The sequence below is a fragment of the Diabrotica undecimpunctata genome, chromosome 4, assembly GCF_040954645.1.
Source record: "Diabrotica undecimpunctata isolate CICGRU chromosome 4, icDiaUnde3, whole genome shotgun sequence".
NCBI classification, from domain to species: Eukaryota; Metazoa; Arthropoda; class Insecta; order Coleoptera; family Chrysomelidae; genus Diabrotica; species Diabrotica undecimpunctata.
This window is the reverse complement of record NC_092806.1, coordinates 115,593,422-115,620,984: the sequence shown is the minus strand read 5'-3', so window position 1 is coordinate 115,620,984 and position 27,563 is coordinate 115,593,422. Positions and strand designations below refer to the sequence as shown.

The following is a 27,563-nucleotide window of genomic DNA, read 5'->3' as shown; positions in this document are numbered from 1 at the left end:
AAAACAATCAATGGGATAAGACAGGGAGATTCTATGAGTACTCTATTATTTGACCTAATCATGGATGAAATAATTTAAAAAATAAAAACTAAAAAAGGATACCAAATGGGAGAAAAACAACATAAAATAATCTGCTAGGAAATCGTTTTCCGAAGTGGAAATTGAAACGACAATAAACGTACTTTAACCACTAATTGTGGCTTATTCCCATTTAAATAGTAACTACTTTAATATGCCACAAGAAAATAGCTTCAGAACAATAAAAAAGAAATAGTTTCGCTCAAAAAAAAGGTAACAACAAAAAAATATTGCCATCTCTAATAGAATCAACAAATCAACCAAAATTTTGACTCAAATAAATTAGCTGAAATATATCCCAAATAAGCCTAAGTAAAATGACGCAATTTAGCTGGAATAAATGAACTAATATTGGTTCATAAAAATTTACAAAAAGGACTGGGTAGAAAATAGAAAAGTTAAATAGAACGATCATATAAACCGAATGACAACAAATAGAGTAGACATACCTAGAACACCAGGTACACTACTAAGCCTTTATGCCGACGACAGAGATATCGGCCAAACACAGAAATGTAGACATAGCAGGAAACAACTTACAAACAGCGCTAAACGACATAGAATGGAGTTTAAAATGGAAAATCACTATAAACTCCGAAAAGACACAAGGCTGCCCTTTTCAAATAGAGGTACCAACAACCAGAAGAACAGGTAACTGTGCAAGACGATCCTGTCGAGTGAAAAAGTGAAGCAAAATACCTCGGAGTAATCATGGACAAAGGTTTAACGTTTAGCAAACATGTAGAAGCTACAGTGTAAAAAGCCAATATGGCAAGAGCAGCAATAAGAAGCATAGCAGGAAGAAAAAGCAAACTTTTTCAAGCAAACAAAAGACTGAAAACAAAAATAAGATTAATAAATAGTATAATTCTTCCTATACAACATATGTATCTCTCGCATGGGGACACATATGCAATACATCAAAAAAGAAAATAAAAGCGGCACATAACAACAGCCTAAGAGAAGCAGTCAACGTACCGAGATACGTAGTAGAAAGACTCCTCTTTAGAGAACTTCAACAAATCAGAGTGACTGACACAATGTAAGAAAAAGGTAGGATAAAGTTTACGGAGATAGAAAACCACCCCAGCCACATATTGCGAGAGATAATGAGGTACGACGCTTTCCACAGATGGAAGCACAAAAGACCCAAACAACAAATAGTAGAATAAAATCATAATACTAGAGAGAAAATCAATCAACAATCACACCAGAGAGAAAACAAAAAACCAGAGAGAAAACACTTCAAAAAACAACAACAACGCACAATGAAGATAGTTCGTAGCTCATAACACTCGTGGACCATCGCAACGTACAGCGTGGACCCAGTTAATTTTAAATAGATAATTTAATATATTAATATACACTAATTTTGATTTTATGTTTCAGGCATCCTACAAAAAAAATGCAAAAAACAACAAAAAACGGCTTCGGCCACCAAAAAATTCAAAAAACTACTAACAAAAACCAGCGCAAGCCACAAAAAAAAATTAACAAAAGCCATTAAAAACTCGGGCACGTAGGGCCCAACCCCTTAAGCACCAAGTCGCCGAACTGAGTCTAGCTCAGAGCGGAGACTTGAGACCCAAGTAAGCAATTTTAGTTCGCGGATAAGCCAGATTAAGATAACATGAATATAGTGACAATGCGCTGTCCTGAGTTTTGAATTCGGTTAGGAAACCATGTTGAAGTTCTATTACCCAGGACCTCCACTTGAAGAGCATTTGGCTGATAGTTGTGCCCCTATCGCGATCAAAGTGCTATAGGGGGGAAAGAGATGGTCTGGAGCATTAAAGCGCGGTGGAGTAACTCCTGTTTTTACTCGAGTTAATTCCTAGGGGTGATCATTTCCCACAGGCTGGGTTTAATTAAATTGCTTGCTTGCTTGTACAAATAGAGGAGTAAAGACGATGGCGAGAGACGACCCTAAGAAATACGAAAGTAGGAAGACCACGAAAGCGATGGAACTACAACTTACTGCAGTCATGGAAAAACAGACAGTCATGTCTACATAAAAATAAAAAGAAGAAGAAGAACACGTTAGCTGATTTAAGAATATTTAGAGCTATTTATAAAAATTTTAATTTAATTTTGATTAAAAATCCAATTTTTTATTTAAAAAATATGTGGATATTTATTGACCACTCAGTACTACCTGTTTCTAAAAAGGATGATTTGGTTAGAGTTAACAAAATCCATTTTACCGATCTCATTTTGTCTCTCTACAATTAAAAATATCTGAATTATGTGATTTACAATACTATAATTTCAATTATCATCGCACGGTTATTAAAAATCTGTTAGCCACATTAAAAATCCGCCTTCAATCAGAATGAGGTCAGAAATGGATTATCGGGATATGCAAATGAGCTTGAAAACGATAAATAACAAAGAACTAGTCTTTACTACACGTTTCTTGTAGTAAATCTTTTATTCGATGTTGGGTAACAGAAATATAACGACATAACGGGAATTCGAAAATGAGAGTTATGAGCGTGCCCAGTCGAAGTGCGACTTCAGTTGACATAAAACTCATGTTTGTGGAAAAATTTGATTACCATTATGCAAACGAGGCAAGATTCACTTACGTTTACGACAAAACGGTAAATAATCAATAGCATAAATTGTTTGCACAGGAAAAGAAAATTGTGGAGAATAATAGTTAGAAATAAAAAGAAAGGTGTTAATTGTTAACCATACAACGAGAATTTATATCTTTCTCAGCTGTTTCCACTTACTTAAAGAAATTTGCAGATAAATTGTTTTTTGGTCGCAACTCGTTCTAGTACCTTTTCATTTTATTGTTAGTATTTCCTTTCGGTAGAGCACAGTTAAATTTACATTACATTTTAGCACGCAAACTTTTAGTTTTAGATATTTTCACAGCAGTGTATGGTAATATATTTATAAATGAGCATGAAAGGGGCAATGAGGCAGGTTGAGTTGTTTAAAGGTAATATTTTTAAATCTTTATCACGATATTTATTTAACTGAAATAGTATTGTTATGATAAATAATGACGTGTCATATGACTCAAAACTGCAAACATATTTATTATTAATATCGTTTCTATTCTAGTTATTTCGGCGCTCAGTTGAAAGACCTGTTTACCTGAATTATGATGAGTCACCCACGATTCGAAATTTCCAGAGGCAGGCCGAATAAAACCAGCATGAGTGACTTTCTCGGCTCTTCGATGGGGGATCGCCGCATTCTCGAATAACAGGATTTTATATTTAAAGAGGAATTTTGTTGTAAACAGAACAGTTAGTTTTTGAACATCGCGTCGAGTTTTTAAAATGTAACGCACGTAGATAAATTATATAATTATTAAGTGTAAGATAAATTAGTTATATTGTCCAAATAAAGACTTTAAATAAACTTACAGGTGTTATAAGTGTAGAACCTTTAATTACATTACAGTATAATATTCACAATGTACAACATTATTACCTAAAATGACCTGGATAAACCACAATAGACATTATTGAATACAACTATAGGGTTTTTTAAAAGCAGTTATATATATATATATATATATATATATATATATATATATATATATATATATATATATATATATATATATATTTATATATATATATATATATATAAATATATATACATAAATATATATATATATATATATATATATATATATATATATATATATATATATATATGTATATATTTATATATATATATATATAAATATATAATAATATATATATATATATATATATATATATATATATATATATATATATATATTTATATATATATATATATATATATATATATATATATATATATATATATATATTTATATATTGTTGTACTTTTGAATGTCCATAAGCAATAAAAAACCGATATACAAATTTTATTACTTAAATAAAAATTAAAATTATTGATATTTCATAAAGACACGGGCATATAAATTTTCAAACATCATGTATAAGACAAAATATGTATTTTAAGTTGTTCGAAGAATTGTTCATTAGGCCTCAGAGACAAGACTTTCAAATATTATCGATAAGAAATTTAAATAAGTCGGTTATTGTGGAATGGATTTACCCGGAATAAAAGTGTATATAGAAAGTGTTTAAACAATAGACCGGGATTTGCGGTGGTTTTTCTCCCCGAAAGATTATATCGGTAAAAGTTTATTAACAAAAGACATTGAATTGAGAAACAGGTATCGTTTGTAGCTATTAGTAAGAAATATTTGTAAAGCAGATAGATTTTGTCAGAATAATTAAAGAATGTTGTTTTCTGGAATTACCAGAATGACGTTTTATAGAGAGAGTTGGTTGGTAACGATATACGTCACAGAGGTGGATGATTTTTATTGGTCAATTTTTGAATGCAAGGAGGTGGTGGTTTTGGCTATGAGATAGGAGAGAGAAAAAAAGGTAGTTAGTCAGTTTTCGTCGTCCAAGAAGGAAGGAGCTTTGTGGTTTGTGTTTGTTTGAAGTCCCGAAGACGTAATTTACCGGGTGTGTTTATTTGCTGTGTAAAAGCTGACCAGTGTGAGGAACGGGGTACAGAGAGATAGAAAAACCAAAGGGTATAAGAATATTAATATCAGACGAAGCCGGAAACATTTGGAGTTATAAACAGGCGCGGAGATTGGCTCAAAAGGAGGCTGCATAGACTAACGCGAGTTGTTGGGTTGCAGATACAAGGACAGATAGGAGAAAGGTGTACGTCATCTGGACCACAATAGGAGCAGAAGCAGAGAAAGGATTTTTTTTGTGGCGTGGCCATAGAATTGCAACGGCAGAGAAAGAAAGGTCAGTCAATTTTCATTAGAGCAGGAGTGTGGTTTTCATTTATTAATTAAATAAATTGAATAAATAATAGAGACAGTTAATTTTGCGATCATTTAAAAAAAAAAAGGAATTATAAAAAGAGCTTAGTTATAACACATATTAAAAATCAATGTAAAATAACATTTGGGTCCATGATAGAAAACAACTTCTCATATATTTAATTAGGAATTAAGGGAAGCCTTAATCTTCCTTCCAATTGGCTTCCTAATTGGCTTCCCCAATTAGGAAGCCAATTGGAAAATATTTTGAATCCACGATCAAAGGTAAATAGTACAAGTTAAATAGCCTGAGATTGTAATTAATTAATGCTGATTTATTGTGATTAATTGGAGATTAGATCATTTAATAAATATAGACAGGAATTTTTCTAAATAAGCAATATAATACAATTTAAATAGCATAACAATATATATATATATATATATATATATATATATATATATATATAAAAGTAAAATGTAATGGCATCTCTTGCAAAACAGAAAACCAAAAAAGGTATATCGATGGAAGGCAACCGTATATACGTATTTCTGACTATTGGTCGTCTTCAGTACGGTGCTGCCAAATTAGAAAAGGAGCATGTTAACTCCTAAAAGGAGCAATGGGAAAGGATCACTACAAGAGCAATGCGACCAATTTGTGAAACATCACTATGAATGAAACCAACACAAAAATTAGAAACCTACAGAGAAACATAGATAAATCAACAGGGTATCTTAATAGCAAACTCCCCAACAACATGATTTCTGATTTCTTGAGACTACAGGACAAAAGATATAAAATAATCTTCAACCGTATAAAAAGAAGCATCATCATAAAACTTAACCAACTTAAAGACCCTTTAGCTTCACTCACAATTACAAATGACAATGCATGGTTGGTAAACCAATCTAATGTGTCTTTGCCTCAAGACATAAAATCTTTTCTATCACTAGGTCCAAAATATTCACTACCAATCTCAGTGAAAGATATTGATATGTACACATACCTAGCAGACATTGAGTACTGTATTAAAAAACTTCCCACAGAATCACAAAACCTGCAACGTTCAAAAATCACCACAATAATTACGAACCACACCAAAACTAACCGTCATTACATCAGTCCATCCATGGCTATTGAATTAAAAACGAGAAATAAATCCGTAAACTAATTTCAGAAACCAATTTAGATTCAATATGACAGGAAAGATTATTTTCACGTTCAGAGCATTTGGGAATAGCCGCTCCGAAGATCCCTTTTAGGGTGAAATATGTATAAGCGGATACACAGACGTACTATACGTGAAAGCAAATCTTTACTGTCTTTTCTTTTTAAAAACGAGAAAATTTCTGAAAGACAATCCTGACATTATAGTAACGAGAGCAGACAAGGGCAACACAACAGTCATAATGGACAGAAACGAGTACATCACCAAATCATTTAAGCTTCTCAACGACCCACATTCCTATTAAAAAATCCCCAAAGATCTGACTCCATCAGTAGAATGGAACACTAACTTACCGATAAAACAACTTTATAACGAGGGAGATATTAACACCAAAACAAAAAAGGAATTAACCAACTATACTGGGACCACCCCAACATATTATGGACTTCCAAAAATTCACAAAGAAGGGAGCCCACTACGTCCTATAATTGCAAGTAAGAATACCCTTACTCAATCCTTGGCTAAGTATCTAGCAGGTATTATTGACACTTCTTATTCTTCTTACAATACCTATATATATATATATATATACAAGGATTTCCACAGTTTTCACTGTATTCCTTCACTCAACCGTTTTCTCCAATTTTTCCTGTTTAGCCAGTCCCCTTCCTGTAGGTTTCTTCTATTCATTGCTTTGTCCACTTCATCTCTGAAAGATCTTCGGGGTCTGCCTCTCTTTCTTCTTCCTATCGGGCTCCACTCTGTTATTCTATTTATCCACCGATTTTGGTCTGCTCTTCTGACATGTCCGTACCAGGTTAACCTCTTCTGTTCGATGTAGTCTATTATGTCGGAGTTCATTCCCATTCTCCTCTTAATCTCCATGTTATTTATTCTATCTCTTCTTGTTACTCTGCAGCTTCTCCTTAGGAATTCCATCTCTGTTGCTCTTATTTTGTTTTTGGTTTTCTTATTTATTGTCCAATTTTCACACTCATAAGTGAGGATACTTCTTGTCATGGTATTATATATTTTTTTCTTTGTTTTCATGCTGATGTTCTTATCCGAAAATTGAACCCGGTACTATGGTACCGGGTTCAATTTTCGTATGCAGTCTCTTGTTTGTCCTAGTCTATTTTTTATATCTTCCTCCGTTTTACAATACCTACCTTACAATACCTACAAAATTAAAATTCTTTTGAATTTGCAAATAAGATCAATGGGTTTTTACTACCTTCAGGATATGTCTTGGCGAGTTTTGATGTTACTTCCTTGTTTACCAACATCCCTGTTGAATTGGTAGTTTCTATTCTGACAACTAATTACCATCTGATTGAACCGAATTGTATAATTCCCAAAGTACTGTTCCTAAAACTGATTACCTTTTTATACAACAATACATATTTCACTTTCCAAAATGATTTCTATGTTCAAATAAAAGGAGCACCCATGGGTGGAGCCATATCCCCATCTTTGCCAGAGATTGCAATGAAATCCCTACTTCACTACTGTGCTCGAGAAGCTGATTTCCAGTTCTCCTTCATCTACCAATATGTAGACGACCTCATGTGTGCAGCGCGAGCTGACAAAATCAACTACACTCTTAACATATTTAACTCCTATAACACTCACCTACAATTTACTGTCGAAACAGAAGAAAATAATATGGTGCCATTCCTCGACACTAATGTAACCAGACATGAGGATAATACAGTAAGGTTGGATTGGTACAGAAAGAAAACATTCTCAGGTAGATATGTGCCTTTTCACTCTTATCATCCGGATGAACAGAAGATTAACATCATCAAAGGTCTGAAAAACAGAATAAAAAGAATTTGTCACCCTTCTAACTACAATAAGAACATCAAGTTGCTTTATGCGATTCTTAAAAAAAAATCACTATCCTAAGATGCTGCTGAACTGCTCTTCCAAGATATGACAACGGCAAGAACACAGCAACAACAAGCATTAGAACGAGAACCAGTAAAACTTTTCTGTGGAAGATTGCCTTACATCAGGGGTCTATCACCACAGATCACAAACCTTTTCAGACAGTTTAACATAGTGATAGCAAATTCAGTGTATAAAAGATTAGGGACATACTTCCCTCACCTGACAGAAAGAGTTACAAAACTGGATAACTTCAATGTAGTGTATTATATTCCATGTGGTTCCTGTTCGGAAGTGTATGTCGGTCAAACCAGTCAGAAACTATCAAAAAGATAATAGTGACATAATAATAACATATAAATCCATTCAAAAGTTTAGGAAGGCTACAAACAGTAAAAGTATGTATACAAACCATGAAGAATAGATAATTTGGCGTGTATGCCATCTACTTTATACACAACCGAAAAAAGGTTCCAAGGAGTTTGGAGAATAAACATAAAAAGACAGAAACTCATAACGCACACAAGAAGCAACAGAAGTAGAAGGCATATTAGAATAGAGGACGCTGTTGAAAGTGTAAAAAGGTTTATATTTAGGAATCGAATTAAATGCATATGTAGCAGAAAAGCCGGATAGTCAAAAAATAATAATCCAAGACACCAAAACTGACTAACATATTATGCTTTCAAACCATACAACCGAAATCTAAAATCAGGATCTTTAAAAAACCATTATGGATGATAAAAAAAACCGAACGTGTGCATCAATGAACGAAAAGGGTAAATGGAGATTTCCATACCATCACCAACTTTACCAACTGTTCAAAGACACACATACCTCAAAATTATTATAGAATATTGTCTACAATTTAATATAATTTTCACATTTTAATTTAAATGACGTTTATTTGATTCCATTACTAAAACTAGGAAACTTATTTTAATTATATAATTTCACTTGGTACGAAATTCCATTTAAATCTCCATGTAATTTTTAAACTATACTACATACTTAAAACGTAAACGTTTTTGTTAACACTGTGAAAAATGAATCTCCGGTATCTCATAATTCTTTTCTTGTCGAACAATAAAAGACACAGCCTATTGTGACGTAATCTACTGCATTTTAATTACACGATCAAGCGTCCTAAGTCGCTAAATTAAATTAAAATATCAAGTGAAAGGTTTCCGATACCAAATAGGCCATTCTATTAGTCAGTTGTATCTATGTATTGATATTCACAAATCTTCTTTGAAGTAAGTAGGTTAGCAGAATAAATTTAGTAAATGTCTTAGTTACACACAATGGGTGGAGATTCGTGTAGAAAATTTCGATTTTATTCCATTTTGTGAAATCAAGTGCACACCTCATAATTGATAATTTGGAGTCAAAGTAACGTAAAAGACAGTAAACATAAAAAAAAACAAATGCAAATCTTAAATATCTGAGTAATCGAGATTTAATAAAAAATCAATAAGATCAACAATATGAGAAAAATACAATAAAAAAAAGAAAGAAATGAAACGAAATGCATCAACATAAGTTAGCAAATATGGCTCTACAAAAATGCTTTACTACAGAGATATAGAAAAATAATAAAGATAACTAGGTCACGTCATTTAAAAAGAGGTTTATAAAATATAAGAATTAAAGCGAAACTAACGACAAGTAAATGTAATATAAACACCTAACACAAAAATGTCGTAGGAATACAATTTTCTTCTCATATAAGCATCAGTTTTGATTAGATTTTTAAAAATGACATACTGTTATAATGCCTAATAAGTAAGCAATAAATTCATTTTATATTCAATGTAATCTGATTTCTGTATGATGAAATAATATTCAAACAAAGGTTAATAAGTATACTAATTTAATGGAAATTTTTAGCATAAAAGTCAATATAAAAAATAAAAATCTAACAACAAATTCGGTTATTAACCTGTGTTTTCTCCAGCAGTATTAATTACAGCTTGACACCATCTTGGCATGCTTAAAATTAAACTATCAATTTCGTTTTAAGGCAATAGGTTCCATTCTTGTATAAAAAAAAGATAAAGACCTTGTCTAGTATGAACATTGTGCAGATAAGGAGCAATCTATCTCTGAAGCATGTCCCATACATGCTCGATGGGATTAAGACCTTTCGATTGTGCTGGCCAAGGTAAAAATGTAATATCCTCATTACGAAACCAATCTCTGACTGTTGCTGCAGTATATGACCTTGCATTTTCCTACATGTAAGGACTTACAGCAGTGGCAAATAAAAGAACAGCAGGTTTTTAGATACGATCAACATATTGATATTAATTCAAAGTGCCTAATTGATTCAAAGGTCTTCTTTAAAGTCTCACTCTTCTTGAATCAGTTTAATCTGTGAATAACAGTAAGCTCCTATGCACATGGTGTTGTGCCCACCTTAATCTGAGTCCACGATTTCCGTGACGTAATATGGGAAGCCTCAATGGACGTCTGGAGGGCAAGCCAGCTTCATGTAGTCCATTCCTTAAAGTTTGTTCATATACAGTAATGTTATGGGTATTTTCTAAGGCGTCACAGAGTTCACGGGCAGTTATATACACATTTCAGTTGCACATTGACGATGCAGGCGCACATTACCAAATTGTTTATATCGACGCCAAAATCACGAAATTACGCTCGAATACACCTCAAAATGATGTCCAACATCAAATTGTAAAAACATATTCACAGCACATACCATCTGAACATTAACATGTTAAATTCCGAAGCTCCATGAACTAAAGCAATCAATTCCTACAAGCTCATACAATTTGAAGTAATTAATTGTACCATTTTGAGGCGCTGTCACTTTTGCCTTAATAAAACAGTGTAATCGACAGATTAATTTTCATGGCATCCTAGATTTGTAGATAACAAATTTTCAAATCGAATGGTATTTATTAACAAAAAAGTGTTTAAGTTTATATTGGAAAAATTCGAATAATAGTGGTGTTCCTTAGATATTTTTGATGTGCATAGCTACAAAAATTTATCACCAGATATAAAATAGGAAAAAGTAGAAGCAAAAACTAAAAGGACAATAAAAAGTGGTGAATCAAAATGAAAAACATTGTCTATCTACATATCGTTAGAGCCCTAGTTTCCTCATTTTTCAAATATTTTTGGTGTGAATGTAATTTAAAATGTCGGTCACATAGCCAAGCAGACCCCTGTAAATGATCCAATGGTAGATGGTTCAAACCCTGGCCATAAAACAAAAAGACTAACGGAGTAGTGTAAAATTCAAATAGATTTGCTACTGCGACTAGAATACGCTGGTGGATCGGATCGACCTCTAGATGAGCAGTACTACTATACAAAGTTTAGATATTATATCCCAAGATAAGCTCGAGGTCACAATGATCGGTGCGTGTGTCGTGTCGTCACAGCTTATCATTGGCTAGAAATTAATTTCTCTTAACATGGCCAAACCAAGTTAAATGTCTTTTTTCAATCTCTTCCTATATATTTTTGCCCATATCCATTTTAAATTCTTATATTTTCGTTTAGAATTCTCTCTTATTTTGATATTCAACAACTCCTCATAAAGTTCAATTCGGTTGCTAAGCTAGCTTGTTTCTGTCCCAGAGAAGAGAATTTAGAGCCCTGATAGTCTCTCTGCCTTTGTATGTCGTCCTCGCTAGTTCGTTTTCTATTAAAGACTACTCATAGATATTTACTTTTCTCTACACCTTTTATGCTCTCCGTATCTAAAATAAGATCTTCTATTTCACTGTTTACGACCACCAGAAATTCACACTTAGACATTTTCATTGTAGGACCTGTGGGTGCGTATTCTTCTTTTCGTTTTCTTATTATATAATTTATATCATCTTGATCTTCGGCAATTACGATTTAGTCGTCCGTAAATAATAAAGTAAAAAGCAGGTCATCCCCTACTCCCAGACCCATGTTTATGCATGTTTAACCCATTTTACTAAAAATCTATAGTCTAAAAATCGAAAAAGTCTAAATATATCTTGAAGAGAGTAGGAGAAAGACAACGCCCTTGTCCTAATCCTTTGGTTGTATTTAATGCGGTGGTGACACCATTTCCTATTTTAATTCTAGACCAGTTATCTCTATAGTCATTTAGCTCTTAGCTGCTTAGCTCTAATCAAAACGGGACTAATTTCTAGATTTTGCATTTCTGGCCATAGTCAGAAAATTGGTATACTGTCATATGGTTTTTCAAGGTCTATTCAAGCTAAATATGTTTCTCTATTCTGTTGTACCCTTTTTTCCAATGCAATTTTTAGTATAAATATATACCTTTCTGCGCGAAATCCTGCTGGTTCTTTTGGTTGTTTATTTATAGTATTTTCAGCGATACCTAAATTTTTTCAAAATTCTAGAAAAAAATCTTTCTACCGTTGGTATTACCGCTATGCCTCTGTAGTTCTTTGAGTCGGCTTGTGTCCTTCTTTTGTTGATAAGCGAGATATAAGACTGTCGCCATTCTTCTGGAACATGCTCTCCGTTTAAGCATGTTTCAAAAAGTTTTTGGAGATTTTCTAGTAATTTTACTGGGCCAAACTGTACTAGTTCTGAATTTATTCTCCCTGGACCTGGAGATTTCCAGTTTTGTTCCTGTTGTAGCTCTTTCTACCTGTACCAAGCTTAAATTCATCCTTTCATCTATTAATTGAATATTCTGCTCATTCTCAAGAAACATGTTTCGAGTTTTTGTTAATCGGTGAAGTGCTCCATCCACTGTTTGTCAGATATGCTACAAAGTGGTGAACTAGGACAAAATCAAGTGGGAATTAAACTCATTTGAACTATATAAATCAAAAGAAAATTACCTTTTGTACAAACAATTATGTATGGTACTGCACACTTGCTTAGGACTGGTACATACCAAAAGCAACTAATAACGGTGGCTCTTACACCCAAACTTAACAAACTTGGACAGGAAAAAGAAAAGTCCCTGAGACCGATAAGTCTGATGCCATTGGTACTGAAGACTCAAAATTCTGCTCGATAGGCATATTAGGGTGTATATGTTCCGGAAAACTAAGAGGTGATATTGAGTGCATTTCTCAATATATAGGGGAAGCGTTCGATACCTCTTACGAACCAAGAACAAACAACATTTCTCTAAAAGAAATATATAAAATAAGCTGCAGATGGATAAAATATATACTTAGAAGCCATGTGATATACGTAACGTTATTCGCGGATACAGTGTCAGCACGAGTAGTCAGAGGGTATCCACAGGGTTTTAATCTCCTTTCTTTTAGAATCTGGTCATGGATGGACTGATAGCTAGAGTCAGCAACGACAGGCATCATGTCCTAGGCTATGCGGATAATCTGGTCATCTTAGCCCACGAAAAATTTAATGGCACAGCTTTAAATATGCAACAGGCTCTGACTGTAGTTACAGAATGGACTTCAAACGTAGGACTTAACATAAGCCTTTAGAAGTCCAAAATCATGAAATTCCAGAAGAAGAAATTTAGAGGGGTTAGATTCTCTAAGCCTTAATTGTACACATCTAAATCTGGTAAGTGAAGTAAAGTATTTTAAAGTAATATTAGACTTAAGATTTACTTGGAATCATCAGAGACAACAAAGAACCAAGAGAGCGGTAACTAAGTTAATGATAGCCAGACACGCTCATGGAAAGATGTAGGGTTTAAAGCCAGACATGTTATATTCGATATTTGGTGGTAAAACTAACCACCAAATTACATATGCATCAGTAGTATGGTGGCCAAAGTTGCAGCTAAAACGTGCCATTCTCAAACTTAATAATGTGCAAAAACCTGATTGCTTCATAATCACGACGGTTATGAGGGACACACCGATGGCAACCAAGGGTACCCTACTGGATTTTCCCCTTTATATATAGACACATTATAAGGGGTGAAGTAATGATGGGATGGAAAACCTGAGTAACGTACTGGTTAGATCAGGACATAGTACCATCAGAAATAAAATTAGGGATACTAAACGGATGATAATTTTTGACCATATGGTACCCAGATATATTCCTAAATTACCTTTCCAAGTAGTCATCAGCCCAAGAGAGAGATAGGACAAAGGAAACTCTCGAACAAGGCTGCATGATTATATCTGGTACACAGACAGGTCTAAAACTGCAGAAGGGCTAGGCGCATGAATATTTAGTACTGGTGGAAATTTAAGTCTTTCTATTAGAATATACCTCTATATTTTAGGCAGAACTTTATACAATCTTGCAGGGGTTTGGAACTGAAGCATATCAATATATGCACAGATAGCCAAGTAGCCATGAAAACACTCATAAGCCCTAAGGTGGCCTCAAGGCTAGTGTGGAAATGCTAAGAGTAACTCGACGGAGTCGCGGAACATACCAGTGTCATAATGGTCGGTGTTCCAGATCACAGAAGAATCTACGGCAATGAATCAACTACAAAATACTTTGGTTCAGAGTCAGCTGTGGGAGTGCCAAAAAGCACCTTCTGCGATCGGAAAAAAGGCTGAGTCCGAAGACAATACAAATCCCACTGGGAAAAAATGCCCGGTCAAACACATAACAAAATGTGAATTGGACGAATATGTGCTAATAGGGCTTGAAGTACTTCGAAAACAAGCAGGAAGCATCTAAGAGTCACAACAGGATTCCCTACTGCAGACTCTGTAGCAGAGAACCTGAAACAGTCAATTGTTGCAACCATATCTTGCATGACTGCGAGGTATTAGATCGTAGGCTAAAAATACTTTTTGCAGACAATGAAGTGACTCCAAATTTTTATGGTACCCATCCACTAGACCTTTATAAGATAGTACAGGGTTCCAAAATCCTGGAATAGGTAACATGAGGAATAAAAGATGTACAATAAGCCAGGGCAGTACGACCGGGTTATAACATACGGCCTTCATGAAAAAAAGACCTGTATGAATAGTAAAGCCAACGTCAAAGACCTCTCCAATATATATTTTAATTACATTAATTAATGATCAAAACATTTACTACAATATTTATAATAACCTAATTGAATTCTAAGATTTTAGTTAGGTTCTCAAGAAGACTTAGGAAGGTGTTGTCTTTGCTGACTTTGCCTACTTTTTACATTAAAATGCTATGTTTTATGAAAATATTACTTTCAATAACTAGGTATGTGTTACTGATTTCTTAAGCTAATTTTGGAATATGTTCTCGACTAGTTCTAAATCTATGACAAAACAAACTTATAATAAAAAATGGCACTATCATTTATAATAACTTTTTAACTCTTTAAATGAATATTTATAACATAGATATATTCCTATATGTATACTGACTGCCTTTAAACCAGTAAATAACTGTGTCCATTGTGTTCAACTTTGAGATATAGCTTGGTGCCGTTTAGTTGCGTAAGCTTTGTGACCTATTGAGTACGAACCGTTGAGTTACAAAGAGATGAATGAGTATTACTAGCAATTATTTTATGTAGCGCTCGTAAATGTCTGATAAAAAATCTCACGGTCGGTATTATAAAGTCAAATTTGCGACACTAAACGAGGTATTAGGTACGTCTGAATAGAGATGTTAGAGTTTTTGTAAGACAAGTGAAACTGTTTTGGTTGGAAAGTCATATATAAAAATTATTTGTTATCCAACTAGATTTTTGCCAAATAATATAATGAAATAAAAGTCTAATTAACCGGGCCCTTGTTAATAAACAATAAGCAAGTTAATAAGTACCATTTAAACGAATAAGAGTTTTAGTTTGAAAAAAAAATAAAAACAATTCCTTGAAAAATAAGCCGTCTCTGATGAGTCAAAAATAAAGGGATTAAAAGTGATTTTACCACTTCAAAAACTAAATTCCTGAATTCAAATTTATAAAAGTCACAATATCTCGGCGTCTAATCAACGAAAATTGATGTAAAATTTTTGTTTTCAATTGGTTAAACAAATTATTCGGTTAAATAAACAATTCACAAATCAACTAATTGAATATATTATTATATATTATTATTATATTACTATAATTTATGCAATGAGGTACCCAAATTAAAAAAAATCAATTTTTGTTGACTCGAACCGGAGATAGTGCGACATTTATAAATTTGAATTTATGAATTCAGTTTTTGAAATCGTAAAATCGAGAAATATAAAAACGGGCTAACTCGGGTTCTCTTCGGGCTAGAGGATCGCAAGACATTGCATTTTTTTGTGTACAAATGTCAACATTTCGAATAAAAAAAGTTAACTTTCCTATATGTTAATGCGTCTGACTTATTTTAAATTTAAAATCACAGTACTTTTGTAAACGTGTTTTACAAAATTTAACATAAATGTTTCCATTTAAACTGGTGCTTTCAGAATTCATGTAGACGTAATAGTTTACGCATAATAACGTTGTAGATAAAAGCTTTCTGAGATAAACAATTTCAATTTTGCTGTAACTGTTAAGTGAAACTTCTTAAAATTTTTATAACTGAATACATGTGATTTTGTCCCTGTTACCATGCGAAATTAAAGTTTTTTGTGCATTATTAGAAAATAATTTTCAAAAATTCGATTTTTGAACCTATTTTACAATAATTAGGCATCATATTTATTAACAAAAATAACTTTAGAAACTCTTATGGATTTCCTATGATCTTTCAGTAAAATTGTGTGACGTTTCCATATAATTTACCGGTCTTTACTCTTAGAATTTAAAATCAAATAGCGATCTTACGTTGTTTATATATTGTTTATTAAAAATAATTTTCACTATCCTCAAAGCAGATTATTATATTATACTGAATGATTAAACCTTACATATACTATACTGCTTTGTAGTGTGGAAGTATGGACAAAATTCAACGTGATACAAAGTTGAAGCGTTTTTAATCTTTCGCAGATTACTATAAATGTCAAGGTCATCTCTAGACTTCGGCAAATATGCATATTGCATATTGTGCATATTTTATGCAAATATTTCATATTTTGGCATATTTGTATAAAAGTTTGCATAAAGTGCATAAAAGTTCAGATTTTTATACTGTATTTGAAAATTTTTAAACATACCAATTTATTTCAATTCTTGTATAAAATTTTGTAGTCATTTTAATCAAGAAATGATCTAAGTACCTAATCTCTACAGGTACAAAACATTTACAATTTCAAAGAAGATCAATTTAAGTAGCCCTCAACATTCTTAGAAAGTCTCGGTCACTGAGGCATTCAGTTATTGGATAATCGCTAAGGGTTCGCTCATTTGCATTTTATGATCTAATCCCCAAATCTATCTACAATTTATTGTATCTTAACAGCAGGTAAACGGCTAATAGTTTTGTTCCTAATTTAGGGATTTTCCAAAATCTCCCAGTTTATTGAATTAGGTACCTAAACATTTTTAATTTGATGCTCAGATTTGTAAATCATTTTTGTTTTGATATTCAAAGCGTAAACACTCGTTGTGCGTAACAAAAAGGAAGATTGTGATTTTATAATGCCTAAAACAACCAGTGCTTCAACTTGGATTAAACCTTATAAAGAGCTGTCTATGGATATGGGAAAAATCTACTGTTCAGTCTGTGGCAAAATTGTAAGTATCTAATATTTTCTATTAAATGTCTAATATTTCATACATACAGGGTGTTTCCAAATGACACTTACAACGTTTGACTGTAGATACTTCTCGAAAAATTGAACAAAACGATATAGTTAATGAGGGGTCAAACTTATTTACTTTTCGAGATACAGGGTGTTAAAATTAAAAAAAATTAAATTCTTTTAGTTAATAACAACAATAACTTTAAAACCAATAAACGTATTTACTTGAAATTTAGTACTCGTAGGTTGTTTTTAAATGAAAAATAGCTTCCTTTAGTGAGAAAAAATTGTCCATGGTACAATACAATGGTGTGTATTTAGAAAAAATTTTCACCTTTACTTTTTTTTATGAAGTCAGCTATTCTAAAACACAATTATTTTTATTGTAATTGAATTAACAAAAAAAAACTTTTGTTGAATTTTAAAATAAGTTATATGATGTACTAATGGTTAGTAACAAAAACTAATTTGTGGATTAATACTGCATTTAAAACACTTAGCGAGTGTTTTTTTTCCAAACCAGTTATTTGATTAACCAAAAACACCTTGTATATTTTTATATTTTAAAGGTTGGGTTAAAATAAAGGTTTTTATTTTTATTTATAGATAGCATGTGAGAAGAAATTTCAGATAGACCAACATGTGAGAACTGCTTCACACATTGCAAAAAAAGGAAAAATAGGAGGAAAACATCAAACTTCAATGGCTCAATGTTTCCAATCTACTTCAAAAAAATTAGATGAGCAAGAAACTTTTAATGAAGACTTGTGTCGCGCATTAGTGTCTGCAAACATACCGTTTTCAAAATTAGCAAAATGTAAATTTTAGTTCGTTTCTAAAAAAATATTGCAAACTTAATGTTCCAAGTGATCGGTCTCTAAGAAGAAATAATGTGAACGGGCTATACTCGTCGGTGTTAATTAATATTAAGGAAGAAATTGCAGATAATTATTTTTACATATCTGTAGACGAAACCACTGATACCTCAGGAAACTATATTGCTCATTTATTGATTGGTGTTCTTAAAGAAGATACCTTACCAAAATCTCATCTTATTTCATGCCAGCAACTTGAGAAAACAAATGCTTTAACAATTTCGCGTTTTATACAAGAAACATTAGCAACTTTTTTTCTTCCGACAACTATTCCTTCTAATAAATTACTGCTTATTTTATCGGATGCTGCTCCTTATATGGTGAAAGCAGGACAAAATTTAAAAATATTTTTTCCAGATTTAATACATGTTACTTGTGTAGCGCATGGATTAAACAGAGTTGCAGAGGAAATACGAAAAAAGTTTCCTCTTGTAAATACCATGATATCCAGTGTCAAAAAAGTATTTCTTAAATCTCCTATAAGAATTCAACTTTATAAAGAAATGCTACCTAACATTCCTCTTCCACCACAACCTGGGGCGATGACGCGATGGGGAACATGGTTAGAAGCAGCTAATTTTTATGCAGATCATTTTGTTAAAATAAAGAACATAATTGATACGTTAACAGATGAAAGTTCCCAATCTCTTTTGGATTCTAAACAAACTTTTCAGAGTAACTTGCTTCAACAAGAACTTTCATTTATAAAATCAAATTTTAGTTTTGTTCAAAAAACAATTACTCAGTTAGAATCACCAAAACTGTCATTGTTCGAAAGTACAGCATTAATAGAAGAATTTTCGTCATGTTGTCGGAACGTTAGAGGTAATATTGGAAAAGATATTTTAAAAAAATTTGAAGCTACTATGGAAAAAAATAAAATTTACCATATTCTTTCTGAAGTAGTCAGTGTTCTAGCTGGAAATATTTCGGAAACAATTAATTTAGAACCAAATGTTTTGGTTAGTTTGAAAAATGCTCCCGTTACATCAGTTGATGTTGAACGAAGTTTTTCCATATATAAATATATGTACTCAGACAGAAGCCACAAGTTTTTGTTAGAAAATTTTGAACACCACTTGGTCATTTATTGTTACCATAATTCTAAATAAGATTATTCATACTTAAAAATGATGTAGTTACTTAAAATAAATGTAAATCTTAATGAATAGTAGGAAATATTTAGTTATGTACACTTTTTTTTTTAAATTGTTACTATTTTACGATTTTTTTATTTATTTGTATGCATATTTTGTAAAATATTTGCATATTTTCGGGTAAACACGTGCATATTTATGCGCATATTTTCTACATTTTTATTTGCCGAAGTCTAGTCATCTCTTAGATCTAACAAAAAAATGTTTCAAAAAACTTAAAAAACCAGTGAGATTTTATTTAAAAAAATGCAAAATTTGTATAGCAAATAAACCCAAAACATTCGCAACACTTACATGAAACTTAACAGAAATATGAAAAACCTACATATTCAAATATTTTGCTGATGATCGAAAAAATATTATTCCTATACTTACTTCGTTTAATAGAATATATAATAAATGAAAAGACTTAGAATATATAGAATATATAATAAATAAAATGATATGTCTTTGTACACACTTACGCTAAGTTTCGGCCATATAAGTCTCCAGGGACAGATGGCATATATCCAATACTGTTGCATATGGGATTAGAGGTATTGATATCACACCTATGCAAGCTCCTCAAAGCCAGTTTAGCATGGGGGGTCGTACCGGAAATATGGCAAAAGGTCAAAGTCATATACTTGCCTAAGGTAGGTAAAGTATCAGACCTAACACCAAAGTCATATATACCGATAAGCCTATCTTCTTTTCTATTAAAGACGCTGGAAAGGCTTCTTGATAGGTACATCAGAGACGAAGTGCTAAAAGATAATCCTCTAAGCAATCATCAATATGCATACCAACCTGGTAAATCTACGGACTCTGCGTTGGATGATCTAAATAGGCTTATCTCAAAGTCAATGGAAGACAAAGGGATAGCAATAGCCGCTTTTTTAGATATAGTAGGGGCATTTAATAATGTTACCACCAGCTCTTTGATAGGAGCTATGAGTAGACGAGGCGCACCTGCGGTAATATGCAGATGGATAAGGGCATCCCTGGAGAATAGGACAGTAATGTCCACTCTGGGTAAAGCAACCATCAAAGCAAAAGTAGGTGGAGGCTGTCCACAAAGAGGAGTTCTGTCCCCTCTACTTTGGGCAACCTTAGTAGATAATCTCCTCAGAAATCTGTCCACAGAAGGCTTTTATTGTCTATAATATGCTGACGATATAGCAATCGTTATCAGGGGCAGGTTTGCTCAGGTAGTGTCTGAGAGAATGCAAGCAGCCCTAAATATAGTTGACGACTGGTGTAAACAAGAGAGACTGATAGTCAATGCTCAGAAAACACAAATTGTTAACTTCACCAAAAAAACAGCACTACAAGGCCTAAAACCACCGGTGCTGGGAAGAACAGTGATTTCATTTGCCAAAGAAACAAAATACCTTGGGGTATATTTTGATCATAGGCTTACATGGAATACTCACATTCTAAAAACCACACAGAAAGCTACTATGTCCTTGGGCAGATGTAGAAGAATGTGCGGTAAGAATTGGAGACTTAACCACAAAATGACTCTGTGGTTATATACAAGGGTTATTGGACCCATGATAACCTATGTCTCGGTGACATGGTGGACAAAGACGCAGCAAATGGGAGCAATAAGGCTGCTAGGTAATACACAAAGGCTAGCATGCTTGTGTATTACGGGGGCCTTAAAAACAACTTCTACTGCATCGCTGGAAGTCCTGTTGAATCTACCACCACTTCATATCTTTATACAGGGCGAAGCCAGATCCGTGATGCACAGATTAATCCATAGTCAGCGACATATAAGCCAGATGCATGGTACTGACAACAGAAAGCTAATCGAGGAGCTAAAAGCCGATATTGTGATGGGGAAACCTATCGATGCAACAGTTACGAGATATAGCTTTAACAATAAGTTCACAATTAAGATACCAGGCAGGGAAGACTGGAATAAAGGTGTACCCATACAAGCTGCTGCTACCTGGTACACGGATGGCTCAAAAACATCGGAGGGTGTGGGAGCCGGCATAGTAGGGACAAATCAAGGGATAGATTTCCCGGTAAGTCTATCTAAGGATGTGACAGTTTTTCAGGCGGAAATAACTGCAATCCATCACTGCGTGGAAGAAATAGAAAGGCAGGAAAGAACGTTCTGTTCAGTTTCCATCTTCACAGATAGTCAGGCAGCGCTTAAGGCACTCAATTCTGTAGAGGTCAATTCTAAGCTAGTATGGGCTTGCGTGTGTGCCCTAAATAAACTAGAAGACCGTAGCAAGGTTGCGGTAGCCTGGGTACCGGGGCACGAGGGTCATAAGGGCAATGAAAAAGCAGATGAAATGGCCAAGCAAGGCTCATCATTGCCATTTATTGGACCGGAACTTTTCTGCGGAGTTGCAAAATCAGTAACAAGAACGGCTACAAGGAAGTGGGTAGCTCACAAATCTCTGGAATGGTGGAGGAATTCACCAGGACAAAGACAGGCGAAACAGTTCATTACAGAACATTCGCCAAAATTTACCGCAGACCTAATAAGCAAAGACAGGAAAACAGTCAAGGTCATAGTAGGTCTTCTAACAGGGCACTGTAAGCTGAATAGGCACTTGAAGCTGATGGGATTATCAGATGATGACCTGTGCAGATTCTGTCACCTCGAAGAAGAAATAGCAGAGCACATTTTATGTCAATGTGAGAGTCTGGCAAATGTGCGGTTCTTTGCATTAGGAGAAGAGAATCCACCGGCAAATAGCTACATGGAAGGTAGAGTCTCGAAGCTACTAGACTTTATAAAAAGGGTCAGGCTAGAGAATGTTATCTAGGACTAGAGGACCACAATAGATCTGAAAAGGTCGCAGTGGAATAGGCCGAAAGGCCACCTCTCTTAATCTAATCTAATCTCTACGCTAATTTAAAAGATGGAAAAAAAAGTATTTTAGAAGTGTGTAAACAACATTAATTCCTAGCTAAGCGCTTTGGGCTTACTTACAAAGCCATCTTCAGAGCTAAACTATAATAAAACAATGATGTAAATAACTAATTTTAATTTTACAATGATTTACTTGCGCCAAATATTTAAGGATCACTACTAGGAGATATCATTTGGTAACAAAATTAGAGAAAAAGGTGTTTCTATTTTATTGTTTTAATCTATATCAATAAAAAAATTCAAACTGAAAAGAAGACATATATCGAAAATTAAGTTTTTTAAATCTTGTTTTCCATAGAATCATAACGAATGATATTATGTTAAAATTGACTGAAGATAGAAGTAGGTTCAATCGACAATTCCTAAAACAAATTATCTAAATATAAAGAAGAAAATAGATTATAATGTTTCTAAGTATGATACTTAAGTGTATTAAAAAATTGTATCCCTTGATTGGAATCGTAAGAATTTTAAGTAAAAATTGTAAATTTTTCTTGTTTCAATGAAGAATAACTTGATGATTGATTACAAATAATTGTTATAAATTAATAATGGAATTTAAAAAACTAGAATGAAGTTTTTAAAATTGCACGAGTTCACTTTTCTTCCTCTAAAGTCTCCCACAATAATTTAAAAAGAGGTATATAATTGCAATTAATATTGATTTGTAGGTTTTTTATGCAACAATCAGAGTTCAGTTTTTCTTTGGATATCTCCAGGTCTTCTAAAAGGTTTAAGCTTCTAAAAAGTCTAAAATTTTTATTTGGGATGGTGTGTAAAATTTTACTGTTTTTGGTAGGAGAAAAGGAATGAATGAAGTTGATTTACCTGTGATATTAAGATGTTCCTTGATTCTTTGAACCAGGGTTCTCATTGTTCTACCCACATAAGTCATGATACAATCACCATAAGACAATTTGTAAATACCACTTTTGTTTTTTCATCAATTTTGTCCTTAGTTTTCCCAAAAATGTTACTGATTTTACGACAAAGTACTCTTAGGATAAATAATATAATAATAATAGTATAGATAAGATAAATATAATATATACATATAAATAATTGCTAACAGGTTTGCTGGATGAATATAAAAGGAAGGTGTGGTTGTTATTTGGCTATATAAGTATTTTGGTTTTGAGTTTTCTCTGTCACTCAAGAAAAGACGAAGTGATGCCCTGTTTGGCAAATTATTTATGATGTTTCTTTATATTGTTTACTCCATAATTCTGGATTAGCTCTAGTAGCCATCATTTCCTGATTTGTCTTCTTTTCAATTTTTTTTATGTGCTAGTAAGAATGATCCTAAGAACTACGTCCATATTTTTACCGATTCTCAGCAACGCACCCTCGTTCATTTTGTGTGCTCCATAGTTTGTTGTGTCATAACATTTAAGGCAAGAACAATGTCATGTCTGGATTCTTTTGAAATGTGATTGAACCGGCGATTGTTTAACATACAGTGGCTCGAAGGAATATCAAATAATCTAGCGTTAAAAAGAATGGTTCAAGATAAGCAATTGTTGACAACAGTTAAGTGAAGAAAAGCAGCTTATTTTGGCCATATCTTTAGAAACAATAAGTTGATCGTTCGGAAATATCGAAGGAAGACGAGGCATCGCACAAAAGAAGTTCTCTTGGCTAAAAAAAAATAAAGGCCAATGGTTTGACATCAGGAAAGCCAGCACAATTATCCGATTAGTCAAGATAGAAAATAATTGCTGTTGATGGTCGCCAAACTCCGATGAGAAGAGGGCACATGAAGAAGAAAAATGTCCGTTAATGGCGACGAACTTTTTTAACTTTGCGTGCGTTCAGTTTTTTTTATCGAGACTGTCCAATTTGATAATGATCTATTTAGAAACCAGATATTTGGCATAAAAATACGTATGTACACAACCACTTGTATAACTTTAAGTTTCTTGTTACATTAGAGAATATCATCAAAACAATTTCTATTTTTTTTTATATTATGTAGACATCTAACACAGATAAGCGATGCGTAATCCCATCACTATCAAGTATCAATCTACAGTAAAACTGAGGTCGATTTCACTTTATTACTATGTGAGTCATATTCGGCATTGTTTTCTAAGATGTTTTTACATTTTTTATGGGTAATTTCATCGCTAATGGCGCAAACTGACAATTTCTGCAAAAGAAATAAAACCGCAACTATTCCTTTTAAGGATCATTTAATTATGTTTAATTTAAGATTCTTTTTGTTTTGATTTTTTCTATTTCTAGGTAATCGGCACTAATGTTATAAAAAGCAATAAACTGGAATTGCCTATTTAAACAGCGCCAGAACTTGTTTACTAACCTTAATATATTTAAAAATGCCGTTAAATGTAACATTATAAAAATACTCAGTAGTAAATGCTTTTAATTTAAAGAAGTTACAATCTCTTCTATGTTTTTCTCTAGAATTGGTTTTCACGTATTTGGAAGCTTTTGGGCATCATCCCTGGTTTTAAAAATAAATGAGTTAATAGGGGGATAACATCTATTTCGTGGCACCATACAAGTACCAAATAAATCGTCTTTTATATTTAGTTTTGAAATATTTTGTATTGTATTTTTAAATAGGCTAAAACTTTATTAACAGGTAATTAAATTATTATTTAATTTAATTATTATTTAATTATTAAATATTTATATCAGTACAGTAAAACGGTTTATACCGTAACTCTCTAGTCTCAAATTTGGCGACACCCACGGACTACATCTTTTTGGTAGTGAAATTAAAATTAACATCAAGTTTATATCCTTAATTTATACTTTTACTAAACAAATCAAAGCGTCTGGGCCAAAAAACGTCTAGGATGTCTGCTAATAAATAAACATTTCTTTATTGTTAAACACATTAACCTCTTCTCATTAGAATAATATAATAACTTGTTTTCCAGTTAGTTATTGGATATGTATTCATATTGGACAAAGATTTAAATAATGGTTATCACGAGTGCTGTCCAAATCTAGACGATTTAATATATATTCAATTTTATAAATATAATACTTATGTAATGTTTCTATACTATAACCATAACAAATTTGTTTTGCATAAACCCATCAAAAATATTAAAATAGTCTATTATTACTTTTTATATAAAAAAGATCGAATACTGTTTTGAAACCACATACCATTAAACTTGGTAAATTTGGTTCTCTGCAAAAGAATATTTGACGTGCAAACTACACATAATCAGTCAATTGCAGTGATTTATTAAGGCAAAAATGACAGTACTTAAAATTTGTTGAGTTATTATTTCATTGGTTCAATTGTGTCCATAGCAAACATAATCAGTTTAGTTTTTCATTCATCCAGTGGGCCTTCCTCATAGCCTAAGTTTTCCCTTGTTGCCAGGTATAGCTTGAGCTTCCCCTTTTCCTTTTTACTGTTTATTTCTTCTTCCTTTATATAAGCAATTTTGCTTGTTCACTGGCGGATGATTGCCTCTATGGAAGATTGTCACTTCATGTCTTGTGCGGTCGACCGATACTTCTTCTACCGCTTGGTGTGAAGTACTCACATTGCCGTTGTTTTTAGCATCCTCTGTGTTTTGGCTGTGGGTAGCTTTAACTACACACGTTCTATGATAACTAACTTGCAAAAAGAGGTTTAAGGGCAAATTGCTATTGCGAAAAAAATACAATCAGTCGCTTAATAAAAATATGGAAAAATGGATATATTTCCCAAGCAACCAAATGCGACTAATAGAAACATTAGTCCCATTATTTCTGTATGGTACCAAAACATCAGTCACAAGAGCGCCAAAAGATCCATGCATTTGAGATGTGGTCCTAAAGAAGAATGGACCGAATACCCTGGACTATTAATTGGACAAAAATGCTTGTATTTTACATTAATTTATTATTAAAATAAAATTATCTACAACCAAATCTGCAGCGAATTATTCACATCTTTGGGCAAATGGCCGACAGAAACAAAAATATCTTAAAAATATTGTCTCCGGAGATGTCATTGGGAGCCTTAGTCATAGACTAATACGCACCCCGATGCGTATCGCCCTGCCCCAAAAGATCTTCGGTTTTTTCTATTGGCCGAGTGATCTGAAAATGTTATATAGAAACATATAAATATCCGACATTTTCAACTCTCGACCAGTCATTCAGGAGGACCAGTTCAGATTCAGAAGTGGAAGAAACTGCAAACTCCAACTAGCAAGAGTCATTAACTCATCAGCGACACGAAGATCAAATTCAACAGGAAACAGAAGACAGGAATGGCCATCCTGGACATCGAGAAGGCATATAACATGGTTTGGAAGAAGGCACTAATATACAAGATGGACAGAGCTTGATTACCTCAATATTTAGTTTAAATATGCGACACATATCTAACTAATAGAACATTTCAAGTTTCAGCCGACCAAAAGACGTCCAGAATTCAAGAAATCCAAGAAGGGACACCTCAGGGCACTATACTCTCGTCCATTTAATACAACAGTTTTGTTACAGATTTACCAACAGATCCAAGAACAACTACATCTCTCTACGCAGACGACACGGCAATATATGCAACAGGAAAGGATGATAGAAGAATAGTCCAAAACATAGAAAACCATCTCGGAAGAATCACGGAATACAGCGAAAAATGGAAGGTCAAAATCAACGCATAAAAAAAACGCAATTCATCATGTTCACTCAGGAGACAAATCCACCAGTAATATAAATAAGAAGAATCAGTCAAGTACCTAGGAGTCCATCTCGACAGGAAACTCACCTTCAAAAAATACTCAACAAATCAAGGTAAAAGCAAACGCTGCTAAAAAAGTAATACTTCCATATATTTTCAGGTCCAGTCCACTAACGAAGGCCAAGAAGATCCAGTTATAACAGGCCTACGTTAGATTGGTTATATTGTAAGCTGTCCCAGTTTGGAGCTTCATATCGGAATCCAACTGGAAGAAACTTGAAGCTACAGATATGTCATGCTACAAGATCATCGATGGATCAACATGGAAGGAACGGATAACAAATACAACCATCAAAGATAGGCTACAGAGGATGCAGAGGATGTTTAGATCGACTCACAGACTGATCGAATATACGATCAGAGTCTAACTGGGTGGTTGCTGAAGACAGCCAATCAGGGAAGTAGGTACGATGCCGAAGACAAGTGCCTACAGCAAAAGAAGC

At 33.2% G+C, this 27,563-nt stretch overlaps 2 protein-coding genes across 3 annotated transcripts in view; one reads left to right on the top strand and one right to left on the bottom strand.

The window, feature by feature from the left end:
- Positions 1–27,563, bottom strand: part of LOC140439882 (uncharacterized) — a 284,930-nt gene that overhangs the window by 242,849 nt on the left and 14,518 nt on the right. The window lies entirely within an intron of this gene.
- On the top strand, positions 7,510–7,968 carry LOC140438918 (uncharacterized). The gene has a single exon (XM_072528551.1). The coding sequence runs from the start codon at positions 7,510–7,512 to the stop codon at positions 7,966–7,968; it is 459 nt and encodes a 152-aa protein (XP_072384652.1).

Coding starts and splice junctions, on each gene's coding strand:
- LOC140438918 (XM_072528551.1), top strand. CDS start 7,510: ATGGGTGGAGCCATATCCCCATCTTTGCCAGAGATTGCAATGAAATCC.